This window comes from Rhea americana, unplaced genomic scaffold, assembly GCF_003343005.1.
Source record: "Rhea americana isolate MKP2758 unplaced genomic scaffold, rheAme1 scaffold_136, whole genome shotgun sequence".
Taxonomy (NCBI): Eukaryota; Metazoa; Chordata; class Aves; order Rheiformes; family Rheidae; genus Rhea; species Rhea americana.
This window is the reverse complement of record NW_028185439.1, coordinates 817,460-836,527: the sequence shown is the minus strand read 5'-3', so window position 1 is coordinate 836,527 and position 19,068 is coordinate 817,460. Positions and strand designations below refer to the sequence as shown.

At 35.4% G+C, this 19,068-nt stretch overlaps 2 protein-coding genes across 14 annotated transcripts in view; both read left to right on the top strand.

Annotated features, from left to right (window-relative positions):
* MIGA1 (mitoguardin 1) overlaps positions 1 to 17,055 on the top strand; it is a 46,523-nt gene extending 29,468 nt beyond the window's left edge. For 3 of the 4 annotated variants that reach the window (XM_085298169.1, XM_085298171.1, XM_085298168.1), the window contains exons 8-16: positions 260 to 360; positions 9,621 to 9,739; positions 9,913 to 9,985; positions 10,306 to 10,392; positions 10,515 to 10,613; positions 10,955 to 11,089; positions 12,599 to 12,652; positions 13,328 to 13,444; positions 13,819 to 17,055. In XM_085298169.1, coding sequence (XP_085154295.1) covers positions 260 to 360; positions 9,621 to 9,739; positions 9,913 to 9,985; positions 10,306 to 10,392; positions 10,515 to 10,613; positions 10,955 to 11,089; positions 12,599 to 12,652; positions 13,328 to 13,444; positions 13,819 to 14,037 — 1,004 coding nt within the window. In that variant the 3' untranslated portion in view covers positions 14,038 to 17,055. The remainder of the gene's footprint in view (positions 1 to 259; positions 361 to 9,620; positions 9,740 to 9,912; positions 9,986 to 10,305; positions 10,393 to 10,514; positions 10,614 to 10,954; positions 11,090 to 12,598; positions 12,653 to 13,327; positions 13,445 to 13,818) is intronic. The other variant, XM_085298170.1, reaches the window with a different exon arrangement.
* Positions 17,056 to 18,492: 1,437 nt separating this feature from the next.
* The window catches only part of NEXN (nexilin F-actin binding protein), a 27,838-nt gene continuing 27,262 nt past the window's right edge, over positions 18,493 to 19,068 (top strand). For 8 of the 10 annotated variants that reach the window (XM_085298160.1, XM_085298154.1, XM_085298156.1 and 5 more), the window contains exon 1: positions 18,493 to 18,599. The gene's annotated coding sequence lies outside the window, so the exon portion shown is untranslated. The remainder of the gene's footprint in view (positions 18,600 to 19,068) is intronic. The other 2 variants (XM_085298157.1, XM_085298159.1) reach the window with 1 other exon arrangement.

The window sequence follows — 19,068 nt, the reverse complement described above, 5'->3', positions numbered from 1 at the left end:
GTTGACAGATTGGAAGAGAATTTACTCTTAGTAGTATAGTGTTGTGCCTTCCAAAAGTACTGCATTTAAATTGTAAAGTATAATTAATTGATAGTTTCATGTATGTTTTCATCAGTTTTATATGAAAAATACTGTATTGTTACATAAAGATTAAAACAAACCTGCCAAAAAAAAAACCAAACCAAAACAAGACATTCTTAAGTTTAATGGTCTATCAAGAAATTCCATTTATCAGTTTATTTTTCTTATTATTTTAAAGATAAAAATACAGACATTACTGTAAAGGATAACACAGATGATTTCTGCCTTCGAGATACATTAAGCATTGCATCAACGGACTCCTTTGTTTCCACAGCTGAGGTAAGATCTTAAAGATTGATTCTTTAAATATTCTAGGTTCTGTTTGAAGAGTGAAGAGAAGAATCCTAGTTCTTTGCTTATTTTTGTAAGTAAAATTTATTTTTCTTACAAAAAAGGCTTCCCTTGCATAGCTGTAATCAGCTTCCTTGTAGTTCAAGTAATGAAATTGGAATCAGACAGTTTGCCTTTTTCTTGTCTACTGGCAGCATATTCCCCAACTCATCTTAAATAAGCTGCTTCTGAAAAATATCTCCAGAATTTCATGAATGAAGAAGCAAAATTAACTGAGGCTGTATAAGTTTCTCCTATTTTCCATTCCTCCTCCCCCCCCCCATACTCTTACCATAATATAAGGATGTATGAAACAAGTTCTGCTTTTTTGGAGTTGGGTTTGGATTTTTTTTTAATTTGTTTTTTATTTGTTTGTTTGGGGTTTTTTTGCTTTTTTTGGGGGGAGGGGAGGAAGCTGGGATTTTTGGGGAGGAAAATATCTGAAATTCACAACTACCTATTTCAGTAAGTTCCATTCCCACTGTAATAAATTTCATCTACCTATTCCTCCTCATCTTGAACAGAACGACAAAGGATATATAATGAAAGAATCTTTGTGTTAACAGTGCATTGCCTATTCGCTCTAACGTGTTGTGGCTTCCTTAGAATATTCAGAATAATTTTATATACAATCACACACTTACTTGAATGAGGAACATCTCATTTTATAGCCTCTCAGGAGCTGAAGTGATCTTGAATAGTATTCTCCAAATTACAGGAAAGGCAATTGGTCTCAAAGGGTACATTCTGTGTTAACTCTCACTGTCATATGTAGCATTACAACTGAGCTACCTAACTCAGCTCTAAAAGGAGAGAATTGCATATACACAGTTTGCAATTATCTTTTTACTGTCTTTTATAGAGTTTGTTTTTCCATGACACAATTACCTTGATTTAGTAATTTACATCAAGTTGTGATGGTATGCTTAGCATTCATTTCTAACAAAGATTGAGTCTGTAGAGACTGCTCTTTCCTGTAATTCAAACAAGACCACAATTCAAGCTTGCTTCAACTCCTTTGGCTCTCGAGAGGATTTGTAAACTGTTATAGTTTTTTGCCCCTTGTACCTTTTTTGCTTGAACTTTAACAATATTTATGCAACTTGTGTTGCTTAGTGTAAAAAAAAAAAAAAAAAAAAAAAAAAAGGCACACCTATCCTATCCTGAAGCTATAAATTGTCTTAGTGTTTGCTGAAGAAAAGTTTGAGTCAAAATTGGCAACACCTTTAGACTTAGTCTTTTCATATCCTGAAAATATTCTCTGCATTTTGATACCTCAAAGCCAATTCTGTCAGCTCTTTCTCCCAGAAAAAAGAAAAGATATGGAGGCACTTTCTTCTCTTTGAGCTGTTCTAACCCTTACCAATAGACCAAGCYCTCTGATTTCCTCTCTTAGATTTAGTAATAGAATCTGAATAGATTGTCTCTCAGCTGTTAGAAGGAGTCCTGAAGATTAAGAGAGCAACAAACATCTTGAAGTCAAACTTACCATCAAACCATACCATCAAACATACCATCAAACTTCTGGATCTAGCATGTGCTTAACTATAGGCCACCATGAGCTTAACTACAGGGCCAGTTACCTCTGTAGTAGTAAACTGTTGGGGTATCACTGCACACGGTAGCTAAAACTAAGCTATAAACCAGTGCYGGTTATCTTCTTCTGGGAATATGGTGTCACCTTCTTTTAAATTTTTGTCCCTCCTCTGGGAGGGAAATATTTTAAATTAATGCTGCTAATAACTCTGGCAGTGACATGAAATAATTACTGCTTCTCAGTGTATTTCAGTTCTTGATAGATAAGTGATCACTTAGCAGTAACTGGATTAGAAACAATGCATTAGACTTTGTATTCTAGACATGATAATGACATGTAACTTCTCATTTTTCTACTTTTACCCTTTTGTTATTCTTATACCTGAAAAAGTGGGATGTTCCAGGTTAAGGGGAGCAGGGTTTTTCCAGCTTTGAATCTGTCTCAGCTGGTCAGCAGTTTGCCTTTGTCCTGTGTTCCCTGATTGAAGTAACTGTCCTAAAATGTGTGTGTGATAGAAATGTTTTTCAAAGCTTTTCTTTTTAAATATGGTGTTTATGTATATTGTTTATGCATATATTACTGTGTATATTTGCCCCACTGGAATCATTAGTAATTTAACCTTCTGAGAAATTACAAAGTAGTTGCATTTTTGTGGTCACACCATGCTACAAACTATATTGACAGTTATTTCTCTTCCTTCTACATTCTACACTGTGTTTTTTATGTGGCTCAGGTTTTAGAGACTGGAGGTTGTTTCTATGTTTCAGTGCTGATAAACAGTGTGAAGTTCAGTTCGCTGTCTTCAGGAGAGATACAAGCAAAGATGCAAGGAATCCAGAAACAAGACATAGATGTTTTGATGGAAATTCAAAGGAGATGCCTTAGGAGATGACATGAATGTTGTTGTGTCATRTTAAAACACAGCATAGGAGGATGGCTTCCAAGAAAGGGAATGCAGAAAAGTAGGACAGCTGGCAAAGTCTGGATCACACACCTTTTTGAGCTCAACAGGATAGCAGTAGAGTGTGTCAGCACTTCATCCAGGCTGTGGCTGATAATCAAGAGGATGCTGAGAATGATGCACTTGATTCCTCATACAGAATTATGCCAGTCTGGATATCTGCAATACACAGGTGACTGAGTCCCTGTAAAGATGATTTAGACAGACAGTTCCCATCCCAGCTTTTATTCTTAAACACATGCAGTCTCTCAGAAGCAGTGCAGAAGGAATGGTAAGGCTATCTGCCTTAATTAAAATTAGTTGTTCCTGCTTACTGTGATGATTAATTGTGTTTTCTTCCCTATTCGAGACAGTCCACCATCAGCTTTGAGAGTTAGTATCCTTTTCATATTCTTGCTATCTCACCTACCATGCGATCAAAATAGCCACCACCTTTGGCACAAGCACAACAGTGAGGGTGCCAAATAAAGGTCTCTGCTTCCTCTTTCCTGGCTTCTGTTGCATTTTTACCAATTGAATCTTTTTCCTGCTCTCCTTGGCAGTCAGTTTCACTGCTGCTTGTCCATTGTCAGTACATATGCACCTCCTGCTCTGTTTTCACATACTGATAGAACAGAAACTGTAGTTCTATTATCAAATAAAATTTGCTTTCTTTATCAAAAAATTAATTCAGTTCAAAGCTGAGGAAATATTTTAGTCTTATGAATAATTTTGTATATATTATATACTTACAGTATATTATTTCTGTGTATGTATGTAAGGGACACACACACACACACACACACACACACACACACACACACACATATATTATGTATGTAAAATATATGTGTGGCCTTTACTAAGGTTTTCTTTCTTTTCAGTGCAAGCCTGTTAAAACAGTGCAGGAATAGGTGGACTTTGTTAATGGGAAAAGAATGCCAGTTCGCAGTATGCCTAAAACTTTTTGTAAATGGGATAAAAACTTTGAAAGTGTGAAATAGAATTTTAGATCCAGAAAGTGCTCAGGAAGAGCTCTGCCTGTCACTGAAAGGTATAGGTTACCTCTTTCTAATTTCCAAATATATGTATTTTTTTCCTTTCCTGAAATAGGGAATGTCAGAGGGAATAATGTTGGTGAATAATGGTAATGTATATTCCTCTGCATAGCATTTATAAATAAGTATTTCTTTCCTGTTTCAGCACAAAAATCAGAGGCATGCCTTCCTGTGCTCTGACCGCCTTCAGAAGCGTGAACATAATCAGTAATCTGATATTAACAGACATCATTGTTCTCTTCCCCGTCATTCCCCCATGTTTATGTAATTTGTCCAGTTTGATGTGAATTATTTTTTACCTCAAAAATGTAGTACTGCAGTCTAGCATGCCCTGGATAACAACCAGTCAAGAGCCTCCCTGGTTACTAACAGTTTTAATGAGGTATGGAGGTCCCTTACATTGTAGTTCTAAAATGCATGGGGGAAAGAGAAGAAAGAATTCATTACTTACAAAGTCTTTGCCACCATGAACAATAATATTTCTTTAAAGTGCCTGTACATGAAATGCCACTAACCACTGCCTATTAGTTTGGGCTAATTCAAAAGCTTTYGTGGTATCTGTGAAGCATGATATCCAATAATAAAATTTGTCTAGTCATACCTCCATCAGAAGATTTCCACCTCTCAGGCAATGTCTGTAGTGTCCTAGGCAACAGCAAAGTTCTGTCTCACTTTGAGAAACACCTTCCATTCCTATGTCCCTTCTAACAAATTCCTCAACAACTTCATCTTTCATTTGTTTGTGTTTTTCTCTTCATTTGTGTTCTACTTCCTGGTAGTTAGCCTCACAGTATTTGCATTAGTCTCCTGCTTAGGAGCCCCAGTTAAAAAGATTACTGGGGAGAAATATCTTACCCTAAAAACTCACTGCTTTGGCACTTCTCCATGTGCAGTGAAGAGTGGTCAACAGGAAAGGGGTTTCTTCGATTCCTTCCAAGGACGGCCATAACTCTTTGGCTATGAATAGGAGAAGTTGGGTCAACAAGTGATTAAATGGTTGGTGTTTTAAAAGCTTAAAAAAAAAAAAATCTGAAGTTGATCCTTGTCCTCTATCTGAAAGCTTAGCTATTTATACTGTTTGTATAGTTTATTAAATATCTTAATTTCTAGGACAACGAGGAGTGAATTGCAAGGAACATTGTGTTCCTGTATGCTGACAGCCCATACTGTATTGTTTCTAATTCTTAGGAAATTTACATAAACTTTTGTAAAAAAATGTTTACAAATAAACTAACAAAGTTAGCACTGAACTAACTTTTGTACCATACCTCCATGTCTGTGAAAACATAAATACTAGATCCAGCATGCAGAGCGTAACTTGGGATTGTTTTGCCTGGCAAGTATTAGTACTACCACTAATGCATCCAACATAGTGCATTTGCTTTCTTCATTATGCCTAAAATTAATAAAATCACAGAGCATATTAAACCAATATCACAAAATAATCGCATATAACATAGTGCTTTAGCCTAGTTGATTAGCACTAGTATACAGTGTAAGCCAAGGCTAAAGTTTCAGATGAAAAATATTCAGAACTTGTTGTTTACTCAAAGGAAATGTATCAGGCATTTTGTAATGTTTACAAGCTGTTCTTGGAAGTATAAGAACTTCTGTTTTCTTTCAGATACTAGGAAGAACACATTACTTTATAATTTCAGCTCATTAAAGTAGTGTTAAATGTTCTAGCTAGTAGACACTTTCTCCAACTCCCAAATCATGTTTCACACTCATCTTGCTACTTGTGTGCTTAAAAATGTTTTTCTAAGATGCATACATCCACAGAAAGTATTCATCAGCTACTGTTATAGAAGATAACCAGAGTTTCTTAAAATGTAAGAAATGCTGAGTGCACCAGTAAATTGACATTTTTATTAGAGGGTATTAGCAAGAATTCCTAAAAGCTCTAGCACTGCATGCTTTTTAACTCCACCTTCACGAACATAAACTTATCTTGATAGTCAACAGAGTCTTGGTGGACAACTGAAGATTCCTTCTCTTTATTAAGAAACAACTGGGTGACAAGCAGTAAAAGCACTGAGTCTGTTCATTACACCAAAGCAGTTAGGGAAGACCAGGTTTAAACTATTAAAAGTTCCAGGGATTTGACATTTTATGATTATGGTTTTGGCACCTCTGTACTAACAGACACAGCCTTAAAACTGAACTGCTCGTWGAAAATTGATTAGCATCTAACAAAGAACAATCCACTGCTGCAGTCTTCAGAAGCTGATGGTCACACAGTGCATAGAGATGTCAAGTTATTGCAAGTTTTGAAGACCTGTGTATTGTTTCAATATAATGAAGTAATGTATCCACTGCAGGTCGTCGTAAATAACCTGCATAGTGGTTGCCAGCAACTGCTATTTCTTGAGTCTAGAACTGGTAGAGGTTAGCCTCACAAGATTAAACTCTGCTTTAAGAAGTATTTAATCGTGTTCATCTCTTTGTCCTCATTCCCATGTTGTTCTTCATTTAGCCACATACAGCAGTGACGAAACTTAGAGGGTGGCATGTCAGGTGCATCTTCACAAGCCTCTGTTGCTCAACTACTAGCACTTTTGGTAGCTGTGCATGGAGCATGTTTTCATCCTTAATGGTGTACTAAGAGTTTCAAAATGGTACTGGCTGTGCAAAGAAGTGTTGACTACAGAAACACAAGAAAGGAATCCRGGAGCTTTTAAGTCTAGTTTACCTGTGATGACAGGATAGGGGAGGCTGTGGCTTTCTGATAACTCTACCACCACTGTTGGGGAAACAGTCAGTGCATAAGGGTATGCAGCAGGGTAAAACCCAGCTATCTGAATACAGCATATGCATGCTTATTCATATAAAATAGTTATAGTGAACAATCTCAATTAAAACTAACCCTACTCTCCACCTTTTACCTCAGAGATGACAAGTGCAGGGGACTGATCTGGAAGGAAAGAGATTTCTTTCAATGCCAGCATGAGATGTTCTTACCTAGAAAATACTGTATGCTCTGCATGTTGAACTTTCTGTATGATTTGCCCCTTCTAATACCTGGTCTCTCTACTATGTTAGAAATATATATATGTGCTGAGAGGATCTTTAGGTAGTTTGCTTCTGAACTAGGAAATTTATACCAGCAAGCTTTTGCCTCCTTTCTTCTCAGAAATAATAACTGTTACTGAATGTTTGCATGACCACTCAAAATATAATAAGAAAGCATTAGAAAAAAATCTGTTATGACTCCAAAAGTGTTAAGATGCAGCTTCAGAGCTTTTCTGGAAATCACGTTTTCTAGTTAAAGTTAGAGGTTCTCTGCCACATCTATCATTTTCCCTTTTCTTTATATGCTGAGAGAATGTACTTGTAGAGGTAGGGGGGGGGTTGTGTTTTCTGTTTTGGGAGGGGGTTATTATTATTATTWTTTTTTAAGGGGCAATTGTCTATTCCTAGTTGCACCACTTTTTCAGATGTTCTTAGTTGGGACTAACATCAATTTGTGATCAAGACCTGCTCAGTGGCAGGATAGTTACAGAGCACTGGMACAGGTTGCCCAGAGAGGTTGTGGAGTCTCCTTCTCTGGAGATATTCAAGGCCTGCCTGGATGCAACCCTGTCTAACATGCTCTAGGTGACCCTACTGAGCAGGGAGGTTGGACTCGATGATCTCCAGAGGTCCCTTCCAACCTTCCTGATTCTATGATTCTATAGTTATACCATTCTTGCCTACTTAGCTGGTTGATTTAACCACTTCCTTAGAGTTCAATGATATGCATACAGCAATAACACAGCTATTTTTATTTCATCAGTTAGCATGAGAGGAAGCAAAAAATAAAGATCATCAAGAACCTCATCCTCATCAACTCCCAGGTATCAGATTCTATGTTAATCTGTAACCACAGAGGCTATGCTCAGACATCTTCCTCTGCTGAAGACATTATCTCAGGCTGGCTGGCAGCACATGGAGGTTATCTGCATCTAACTGTAGAAATTGTGTGAGTCCTGATTCAAAGTCAGTTTGCCTGAATATCTGAAGAAAGTGTTTTGTCTGAAGTTCACTAGGAAAAATTAATATAATCCTCTACTACAGAAATGATAACCTCCAGGAAAGGGACAGCTGTTTACAAAGGGTGTATCTGTTCACAACCTGTTCCTTCTCATGTTTTGCAAATGAAATAAAGTAAATGGATTTATTTTTTATGGCTTCAGGAATAGCTGGATCAAGTAAAAAAAAAATAGTGTACTACTTTGTGTTATGTTCTTTATTTTGGAAAATGTATTTGTATCTTTTCAGAGATAGTGTTTCCATAACTATAATGTAGAAAAACAAATTCTGGAGTAAAGATCTTCATATTTGTTATACCCGTTCTAGGTATTGCCGTATTTTTTACACATGTGTGCACATGCATGCATGTACACGCACACACACACATATCAAAAAAGAAATCAGTATGTTCTTGTTTATTCCAGATGACTAAATTATTTTCTCCTTCATATTTTCATGTGTATGTTCAAATGAATGTATGCAGTTTCCTATAYTTAGTAAGAATGTAAATTTGCAGAATTGATAACACTGTTCAATTTTTGAGAAAATCTTTGGTCTTAATAGCTATAAATCTATTTTAAGAAGTCAGCTTATTCTACTCTGTTCTTCCAAACAAAACAACTGATAAACAAATACGTACTTTGAGAGTAGATTTTTTTTTTCAAGCTAGATGAATTCTGATAGCATACATTACTCATTAAGGTACAACATTTTATGGACCTTAGTTGTTTTTTGTTTTTTTTTTTCACTTATTCTGTAATTATCGCATTGTCACTTGAGATATTTCTAGGCTCTGTTTTTATAATATGGAAGCACAGGTTTGTTTCCACCACCAAGACAGCTACAGAAAAAATGAATTAATAGAAGTTATTGGAATTCATGTTCTAGTCACTTGCTAAACAGAATTGTATGTTCCTCTTTTTTTTTTTTTTTTTTTTTTTNTTTTTTTTTTTTTTTTTGATCATTAGTAAAACAATGCAATGTTTTTAGTGGAAATAGTAACTAGCCATTGTTTTGTGGATAAAATAGTCTATTCTGTATAYGGGAGTTTTCTGTATTATTTATATACTTTGAATTCTAAATGTTTGGGGTTTTTTTCTTTGTTCTAAAGCTGTCTGTGTTTATTTGAATTTATGTAACTATTTAGACAGTAAAAACTGCAGATAACAAAAACATTTTTGGGAGCTGATAGTAAAGTGCTGGATGCTCATGCTTCATACAGTATGCTATGGTAATTAGCAGGCACATTTATCAGGAAGCAACAAGAAAGGCGACAGGATGTTATTATTTCCAACATCCTAAAGATTTGTGTGATGCAATTTTTCTGTATTTTGTGTCTTTTTTTTTTTGACAGCATTGAAACTTTTTTAGCATTATAACATTAGATGTAACCAGTCAAAACCAAAACTGAATCTATTTTATTAATTGAACTTTTGAAAGTTAYAGTTTCAGATTGTAATCATTATAAACCAATAATCATCTTAATGGTAYGATGTTTCACTTCTGTTTGCTACTTGAGTGCTAACCCCTTGTTTTTGGGTAGCTGCAGAAAAGGATACATCTTTTACAAGAATATCAGGCCAACTTTTGCTTGATTTGTTTTATCTTTTTAAAAAATATTTTAGCGAGCTCTTTAATGAAAAATTTTTAAATTGTGTTTCAGCTTACAGAGCACAGAGAGATTCGTAATACCTATAGTTTAGATTCCCTCTGCCATTGTCCGCTGTATGAAGAAGCTATGCACTTGGCAGAAGAAGGCAAAATTTATTCCCGAGTGTTAAGGTACTGATTTATGTTTACCTGATAATTTCCAAAAAAGTAAAGTTAAATGTTTTACGTAGAACTCATTTCAAAAAATTACTCATGCCAAATATTATTTCTAAGTAAGAATTAGACTTGGTATAATTTTTTTGTTCTTCTCTTTTTATTAATTGTTAAAATTCTGTTTTATATAGGACTGAAATATTTGAATGTCTAGGAGACAGTGACTTTCTTGCTAAGCTTCATTGTATTCGACAAGCTTTTCAGGTAAATGCAGAGTTTTATGTCTTGTTAAGCATAAGCTACATGCTAGTGAAACTATCAATACAATATCTGTGCAAACATTTTTGTAATATATCATGTAATTAAATGTTTTCTTGTTGCTTTTGGTTTTTCTATAATGGGACATACTTGCAAAGGAGTTTTCTGATTAGCTTTGGAATTTTTGCTCCAAAGGCTGATAGGGAACTTTTCCACTGTACTAACAGTTTATAATCAAAAAGTATACACTGAATTTGACTGAAGTAATTAAGGTTACTTAGTATAGCATACTAATTAATGTCTGTATTTTCTGCAAACTTTTCTAGATAATTCTTTCAGAAACAGCTAACAGAATATTTCTTGCTGAAAGTGGAAGGAAAATTTTATCTGCTTTAATTGTGAGAGCACGAAAGGTAAAATCCTTTTTTAACTGATGTTTTACTGCTTAATGGAACATCTACTAGAATTCACTTTTCAGTGTAAGTAAACATTCTCCTACTAAGTTTGCTTGGCACTCGTTGCTTTTACTTCACAGAATCCAAAGAAATTTGAAGATGTCTTTGATGAAATGATACAGTTTTTGGAACAAACGGATCACTGGGATAATACTGAAATGGAACTTGCTGCTAGAGGGGTGAGTTTGAAAATTTCTGAAAAGTATTTTTACTCTTTCTTTTATTATGCAAACTGTTGCCTCTTAAAATAGACTTTTACAGTTCAGAATTGTGGGAAAGGCAACTATTTTATGTTTACATTGTTGATTTGAAGAGATTGCACCCACCAGAACAGTTCGGTACAAGAAAACGTGATATTTTTCAACTTTTCCCCTGCTGACAAAGCATCTTTAATATTTCATTAAAAAAAAAAACAGTGACAAATCTGCATGTTAATGTAGAGTTGGAATAATGCCATGTGCTGAATTCCAGTGCTGAAAGAGAAACCAAGTTATGTAGATCATGTTCTGATTTAATATAGGTGAAAAACCTGAATTTTTATGATGTTGTTTTGGACTTCATATTAATGGATTCCTTTGAAGATTTAGAAAATCCACCAATATCTATACAGAATGTAGTAAACAACCGCTGGCTAAATTCTTCTTTTAAAGAAACAGTAAGTATTTGTGTGTAATTTTCATATTCATTATTCTGTAGTACATTGCAATAGGTAGACAGTGTGATAGCTGTAACATTGGTGTGAGCACAAAATTTCTGAATGGCTGAAACCATTCTTCTGATGATCTGTGCTTTATGTTCTTAAAGAACAGTGGAGAATAAGAATGTGGGAACAGAGGAGAATAATTCCATCCTTTCTATCTGATTAAGAATTAGYGCCAACACTTGCAGCATAAAGATTATATTGTCCTAGTAACAGCATTAACTTTGAGGCAAAGAAAGTACGCCTTTCAGCGTAAAGTCTAATTCAGCTTCYAGTATAACTGAATATGGACCTGAAGTATTCCTCTGCAAAAAAGAACATATTGTATTATCAGGTATTATAATTATAATAAAATATAAAATTATAAYCATAATTTTAAAGCTATCAGACTGGGCCCAAAATATTTAGGATGAATGATTATATTGGAGAAAACATTTTTAACTTGTCCTGCAAAAACATCAGTTTGCTCTGAGAAAGTAGAATATTACAAGGAAAGGTTCAGTTAGCTACATCTAAGATATTAGATACAATTTGTAAGATATTAGATACAATTTATATTCGTATGCCAGAGTTTCAGCAATAAGAGACAAAAAGTAGTAAGTAAATGAATGTGATATAGCGATTCAGATGTTTGTAACATCTTAGTTTTTTTCCATGTGTTTCTACCTGTTTATTGTCAGTTAGAATTCATCCCTCTGATACAGAAATACTGGCTACTGCCATGACTACCTGATAGCAATACTATTATTATTTCATTCATTTGTATCTGTAAATCTCCATTTTTCCTTTTATTTTTGTCTTTCAGTTGAAATATTCTCTCTACAGAAAAAGAAAAAAGTTAACATGTATGTTTATATTTTTTAATATGATAAAATTGTTTTGTGAGTAGGAAATTATCTTACAGTACTGAAAGAACATCAGATTAGGTCAGTTTGAAACTCTATTACAAGCTATGAGGAGGGAAAAAGCCTAGTTTTGATATCAGTATATTGTATTTCACAGATCCATATTTGGACAAAACTACTTAGCAGAATTCAAAGCTATTGCAAGAATGTTTTCACTGAAATGAAAAAAAAAAGACATTTGAATGTGTTCACATACTTCTTAATATCTAAAATAGTTAGATGTCTCAACACAYATTTTGAGATATAACAGACTGGTTCTGTTAAGCTTAATAAACATTAATTGTTCAACTGTAAAAAGCAGTCAAGGGTACAAAATTACATATGAATTAAACTAAAAAATGTTGGAAAGACAGACTTCAAAATAACAAATGAGCTACATTTAACAGTCATTTGTGTCAGCTGATACTTCATAGTTTTAAACTTTATATTATCACAAGATTGTAATACAAGGAAATACAAATGCCCAAAATATACAAATATAATATTCCATACTTCAGTGTTTTTGAAGTATGGGTTTTTTTTGGGGGGGGGTTTGTTGTTTTTTTTGTTTTACATTTAGGCTGTGGCTTCAAGCTGTTGGTCAGTACTGAAGCAGAAAAGACAGCAAATGAAGGTAAGTTGCCTTGCAAATCAGCTCTGAAGAATTTGAAGTTTAGCCTTGTAGTTTTGGAAAAATAAATTACAGATTAACCCTTAATTCTGTAGACACGTTAGTTAGTCTGCCAATTGGAGAAATTTAGCTCTTGGAGCCTTAATATCTATTTCTTAGGGGRAAAAAGAAGTCCTAGCTAAACAATTCTCAAGGTAGTTTAGGTCCAGTCAGCAGTGATGAGAGGACCAAGGTCACTAATCTTTCCCCTCATTTAGACTATGATTCTCAATGCTGTGTCCCTGCATCATCTGTCAGATGAAAGTTCAGTCCTATCCCTTTACCTGCCTGAACTACCCTCTTCCTCAATAGCTACAGGAGCTCTAGCACAGTCTCTCTCAGCTGTGCCTCAAACAGGAGTCACTGAATAAAACTCTTTTCTGTCATATAGGAGGTCAGAGTGGATGATTCATAATCTTTTTGATCTTAAACCTATTAATCTTAAAGTATCACTTAAGTAAAAATCTTCTAAAACAATCCTGACACTTGGTACAGTTGCCATATAATTTAAAGGAGTTTGGGTTACAACAGCCCTAAAATAAAAGGTCCTTTAGGCTTTTCTAAGGACTTAATATCATATAATAGAATTTTGTACTAAATTTACCATGTAACTTTTTTCTCCAATTTTTACATCACTAGGTACCTGATGGATTTTTTGCACATTTCTATGCTATATGTGAACATATCAGCCCTGTTTTGGCATGGGGCTTTCTGGGCCCTAGGAACTCCCTTTATGACTTATGCTGCTTCTTCAAGGTTTGCACTTTATTTTTGTAATTACTACTTATCTTAGTAAAGCAAAACAAAATCTTCCAGATTTAAAAAGTGAGGCTCTTATTTATAAGCACACATTTGCATTTTCCTAAAATAAAGATTAACAGTAAGAAATCATGAAAATGCTTACTTTAATATTGAACAGGTTTTTTAGGCCTGGAACTGTTTTGTAAATTCTGTTTTAGTGGATGTCTATCTAAGCACAGAAAGAGTACATAAATGGATGTTTTGGGGAAATATAATGTGTAAAAGAAAGAAATTGCTTTGTATACTATTTTTTGTTGTTGTTCTCGTAAGTGAATACATGTTTTCTTTCTTTTTCTTCCCTCTTCCGCATCCTCCCTCCTCCCCCCCAGGATCAAGTGCTTTTCTTCTTGAAAGACATTTTTGATTTTGAAAAGGTGCGATACTCAAGCATGGAGAGTTTGGCTGAAGATCTTATGCAATTACTAATCCGACGCACTGAACTTCTAATAGCCTACCTTGGAGCAGATTCACTAAGACATGTCAGCGCTTGCGTAAGTGGTCATGGCCATGTCATGACCAGTGGGCTTTTAGAAGCRAAAGTACAGTAAGCTTAAAGTACGTGACAAACAAAATGGAGTGCACATTGACTCACTCCTTCCCACCTTTCTTTCTATAACCCCAAAGCTATCATTGCTCTTACTGAGCAAACATCTGAAAATGTACCACATTGCTAAATATAGAAAAGGACTCAGGGAGGTTAAAAAATACATCTAGGAAAAGAACTGGTGTGCATAGTATTGTATATATCTAAATTAAATTTGCAGCCCAGCTGTCACTGTATTTGTATTTAATGTATCCCAAAGCTTTTTTTCTGTAATATTTGGGTAAAGTTTGTTTATGAAATACTGTACTTATGCCACAGATTATTTGTGATTGAAGCTGATGGAGTTGTTTAAAGTCTTGTACTACAAATGCTTATTACAGTGTCTTGAAGTCATTATGTGTTTAGATCTAGAAAGTGTTTCAACTGGGGCATATACACTCTGATTTATGTGACACATGCAATAAAGTAATTACACTCACAAAATTGAACATGTTGCCACTGCCCTGAAATTACATTTGTGTGGGTGTAAGCTGTCATTTTATATTACAGCATAAGAGTAATGGAGTAAATAGAGGTATCATTTGGGCAGTAATGACCTTCACTGTGCATTTTTTTTTACTTTATTTTGTTTAAAGATACCTAATCATTAAAATGATCACTTCAGACCACTCTTTTATTTATTTTAAAAGCTATGGTAGTCTCATCACCTAATTTAAGACTTTTCCTTTTCCAGAGCTCATAGGAATTTACTGGCTATGAGTAACGCCATTCTTGGTTCAAATGTAGCATTTAAAACTGTATCCTTAAATAGGGCTGTATGATGAGATCTGTTATTCATGAAACAGAATCAAAGGCACAGTGAGTTATAATTAAAAGGATTTTAGTCTCACTCACTTCCTTGTAGGCAGTCAGTTGTCAATTTAAGAGGAAATTTAAGTAATTGTGTCCATCTATTTAGATGTGCAAAACTGTCTAAGGATATGGAACCCTTAACTTAGGGGCATAGTATAGYAGCGAGGCATCAGGCAATTGCAGCAGTTTTCTTTTTTTCCCTGTGCTAGAGATGATAAATAAGGATGATCTATGTATCTCATAGACTGAAGTTAGTTATTAGCTTTTAAACTRTATTTATGTATGCTTTGCCACACAAAGCCAGCCCACAAAAATCTGTGCTATGTTACAAGTATATATAAGTAATACAAAGTAATTCTAAATGTTGAGGTACTTTAGAAGCCTTTTAAAAAAAAATCTAGCATATGGAAACAAACTTGAATTAGTAAATACATTCAACTTTTGTTACAAACAACCCAAAATCRTAGTTGAAAAGGAAGGCCTGTGTAATTCACAGACTTCAGTGAAGTCACTGCTTCACTCCTTTTGTCTTGCTCATTTGATAAATGTAAAAAGTATGAAAATGTGTCATATGACTTTTCTATAAAACAGAAATTCTAAATGCTGCTGTTGACCTATTTCTACCRTTCAAGCTGCTGAAATTGGCACTATGCTATATTTTTTTCTTAGCAGAGTCTCTCTTCAATACCAGGGTCTGAACATTTTTTTAAGCCTTCTCATTTAGCTTATCTCCTTAATCTTACAGCTCCAAAATGTACATATTTCAGCAGCTGTTTGCAAGGCTGTGAATGAAATTATAGRGAATAATAAGATGTTTCATTAGATTACAGAATCAATAAGAGTAGCTGGAAATAAAAGTAACAGAGTAAACAGCATATTCACAACAAAGGTACTACCTGAGAAAGTGTAAAGTGTCAAAGGAAATTATCTACCATAATTTGTCTATAGTAATAATTATATATATAGTAATAGAAGGATATTAAGAAAATTACCCCTTAACGTTCATCACAGAAAAACAATTGTTGCATTTTGTGTGAAGTGTTTTTTTTTTTTATATATATATATATAGAAGCAACGGTATATTTAAATGTTTTCATGATTTTTTAAAAAATTGTAATAGGCAATATCTCCACATTATTCATAAGAAGTGGTGCTTGAAGAAAGTGCAGCCCAAACATTATTAAATGGTGTTACCGTAGAAGTGTAGAATTTTCAAATAATTTAATAGTTTGGTCTTCTATCAAGTGAAATGTATTCATTTAGATCATGACTGTTCCCATGACAGTCAAAAGTCCACAGGATCAGGGCAAAAATCAGACTCATGTACTTCCCATCCATGCTGTGAGATGTCGCCTATATGTTTTATTCAGACTTTGGCTTTTAATTATGTGAATTTCCAAAACATTTAAGGAAGGAAGGAAGGAAGAAACCTGCAGAAATGTGTAGGAAGACTCTTGACTTATTCTGGGTCTTTTTGGACCTTTTCCTGAAAAGCATTCAGGAACTATATAATATTCTGTCCATACTMACTCAAAAACAGAATTGTAAATTTAAATGGAAGATTATTGATTCCTTGTAACCCAGAAGGTTTATAAAGAATATTTATAACCAACCACCTAGCTGAAGGATTTCAAAAGTCTACCATTTCTGAAAACAGGAATGCCAGATTTGCACCAAAACAATGATAGTGTGATGTAACTGTACTTCAGTAGTTATAGCGTATTTCATAATAAAARTAAAAGTTTGGTTTAAAACTTCTGAAATAAACAATTTTGAGTGCTACTTTCCRTGCTAAAAGCAAACTAAATTTAAAAAGCATCTTCTTTTGCCATAACTATATTCCTAAAATCAGAAATATTGAATGGTGCAAGGTTTAAACAAGAACTGAATATTTCTATCATTTGTAATTTAGTTGTAATATTACTTTTAATGTGTTTTTAATTACTGTTATACTTCACTTTTGTAGTCTTATGTTTCTATCAGAYTAAACATGTCAAATCAAGTGCTAGAGTAAGCATATTTGTGAACTTTCTATTGCCTAAATGAACTGCAGTTGTGTATACTAAATAAAATRATGAGATGAAATGAATATGGAAGAAAACTGGTTAACTTATTGTAAGTTGGGTAAGGCRTTTCTTTTAATGAAGGAAAAAAAAAAGAACAACTTTGCAACTTTTCTACTGACATCCATCTCGTTGCATTTCAGCTTAAAATAACTGGCAGTATAGAGATGGGGTATTCTGTGAAAGAGAAATCAAACTGCAGTAAATGGAAACATTCACTTGTTATTTTCCTTTTTTTTTTTTTTTACTAATATAATCAATACTTGAAAGTATTTTAGAATGTTTTACTCTGTATTGATTGTAATAGCACATAGATTAGCCTGATGCTTATCTAAATGTATCTAAAAGTTGAATTTCCGTAATTCTTGATACCTAATGTAAAATTACTTCATGTGAAAACAACTTTGATACTAGATAGTCCTCTTAATTGGAATTTACTTCCCAAAAATCAAACACAAAACTACTACACAATTAATTATATAAAAGAAAAAGAATGGAAACTGCTTTTGAGGTGTGCAGTTTAACTCTTTTTAACTCTTACTGAGCACTCCACAGCATTGATATGTTTTGAACACATAGGCTGGTAATCCAAAAAAAGCCTACATACTGATGTATACAGTCTTAAAGCCAAAAAGTGACTCAGATACCTAATAAATGAAGAAAAGCATGACTGGGGGGGGACAATATGGCTTGCAATCGTGATATAGACAAGGCAGATTTAAGTGGTGTGACAAAGGCAGTGTTTGGCCAGCTGGTGAGATCCCTGCCTATCATACTAATCAGAATGGTTTAATTGCACTCATCTGTTTATGTCAAGCTGTTGTCTCTTTTCTTTGGTTTTTAGGGGCAGAGGTCTGTTTCTTTGCAAGCCATACCACTATGGTAAGCTCCAATCCTGCAATAGGACTCTTACTTTATGGGGTAATACAAATAATGAAATGCAGAATGTAAGTTAAAAATAGGGGGGTTCACTACTATGGAAGAGCAATGCACCTATGCCTTGTTCTGTCCAAATTTATTCTTTAGTTGTAGGTGATAACTAGGTGTAGCCTGCGCCTTTATGTCAGAAATACAAGTACAGCTATTTGAGTGTGGCACTGGAAGAAAGTTCCTGTTCTTCCCTTAAAACAACCACATTTGTATTTAACTTTGCTATCTGTTGTTAAGACTTGAAAAGCCTACGGTCATGTCATTATTGTCCTAGTATATACTCAGCTCAAAGTTTGTCTCTAGTATGGCAGGTACAAGTCAGATAGGAAGAATGAGACCTTGCAGTTAAAAATGTAAGGAAAGTGTAAGGAGGGTGGGGGAAAAATGACTATATTAGAAATAAAATCCTGTTTCTGCCTCTGTTTTGTAAAGTTTTCAGAGAAACACACTGCTTTAAACTCAAGATGATCTCTGTAAAATAGATCTTGCACTAAGTAGATTCCTCTCCACTCTGTCAGCTAACTGTCACATTACTATTATTAGTTGATTGCTCTCCATGTGCTTCATGCTATAAAATGACCCAGGACTTGACCATCGTAGCTATAAAAGCTCCCCACTTGCAGGGCATGAACCAGCAACTGTGCGTCGCTCTCTGAACGGCCCGCTGTTCTGGCAAACTCTAATTAAGAAACGGCAGCTAGGAGGAACAGCTTGATTAGTTGTAAGTATGCTGTGATTGTTCGCTACTGGGACGACGGGCACTCGGCCGTTACCTGAGGCAGTTAACTCCGGGGACGTGGCCGCGAAAAGGAGCGTGCGAGCGGGCAGCGGAGGCGCCGGTGCGGGGAGGCGCCGGTGCGGGGAGGCCGAGCCGCGGGCTGTCCCGGCGCGCGGGGCCCCGCTTCCCCCCGCCGGCGCCGTCCGCGGTGTCCTCGCCCCGGTGCCTTGCGGCAGCGCGGCCCGGAATGCGCTAGCTGAGACCACCCCGCTCCCCGGTTATTTATAGCTCCGTGGCGCTTCCAGCCCAAAATAAGCCAGTTGGCCGGGGCGGCTGCCCGCGCGGGGGGGGAGGGTCGCAGTGCGGCCGGGCTGCGCCCCCCGCCGCGGCGAGGGGCCGGGCACGGACATGCGGCGGCGGCGGGGCTGAGGCGGGACAGCTGCCGCCGGCGCGGGGCTCGCCTGGAATGCGG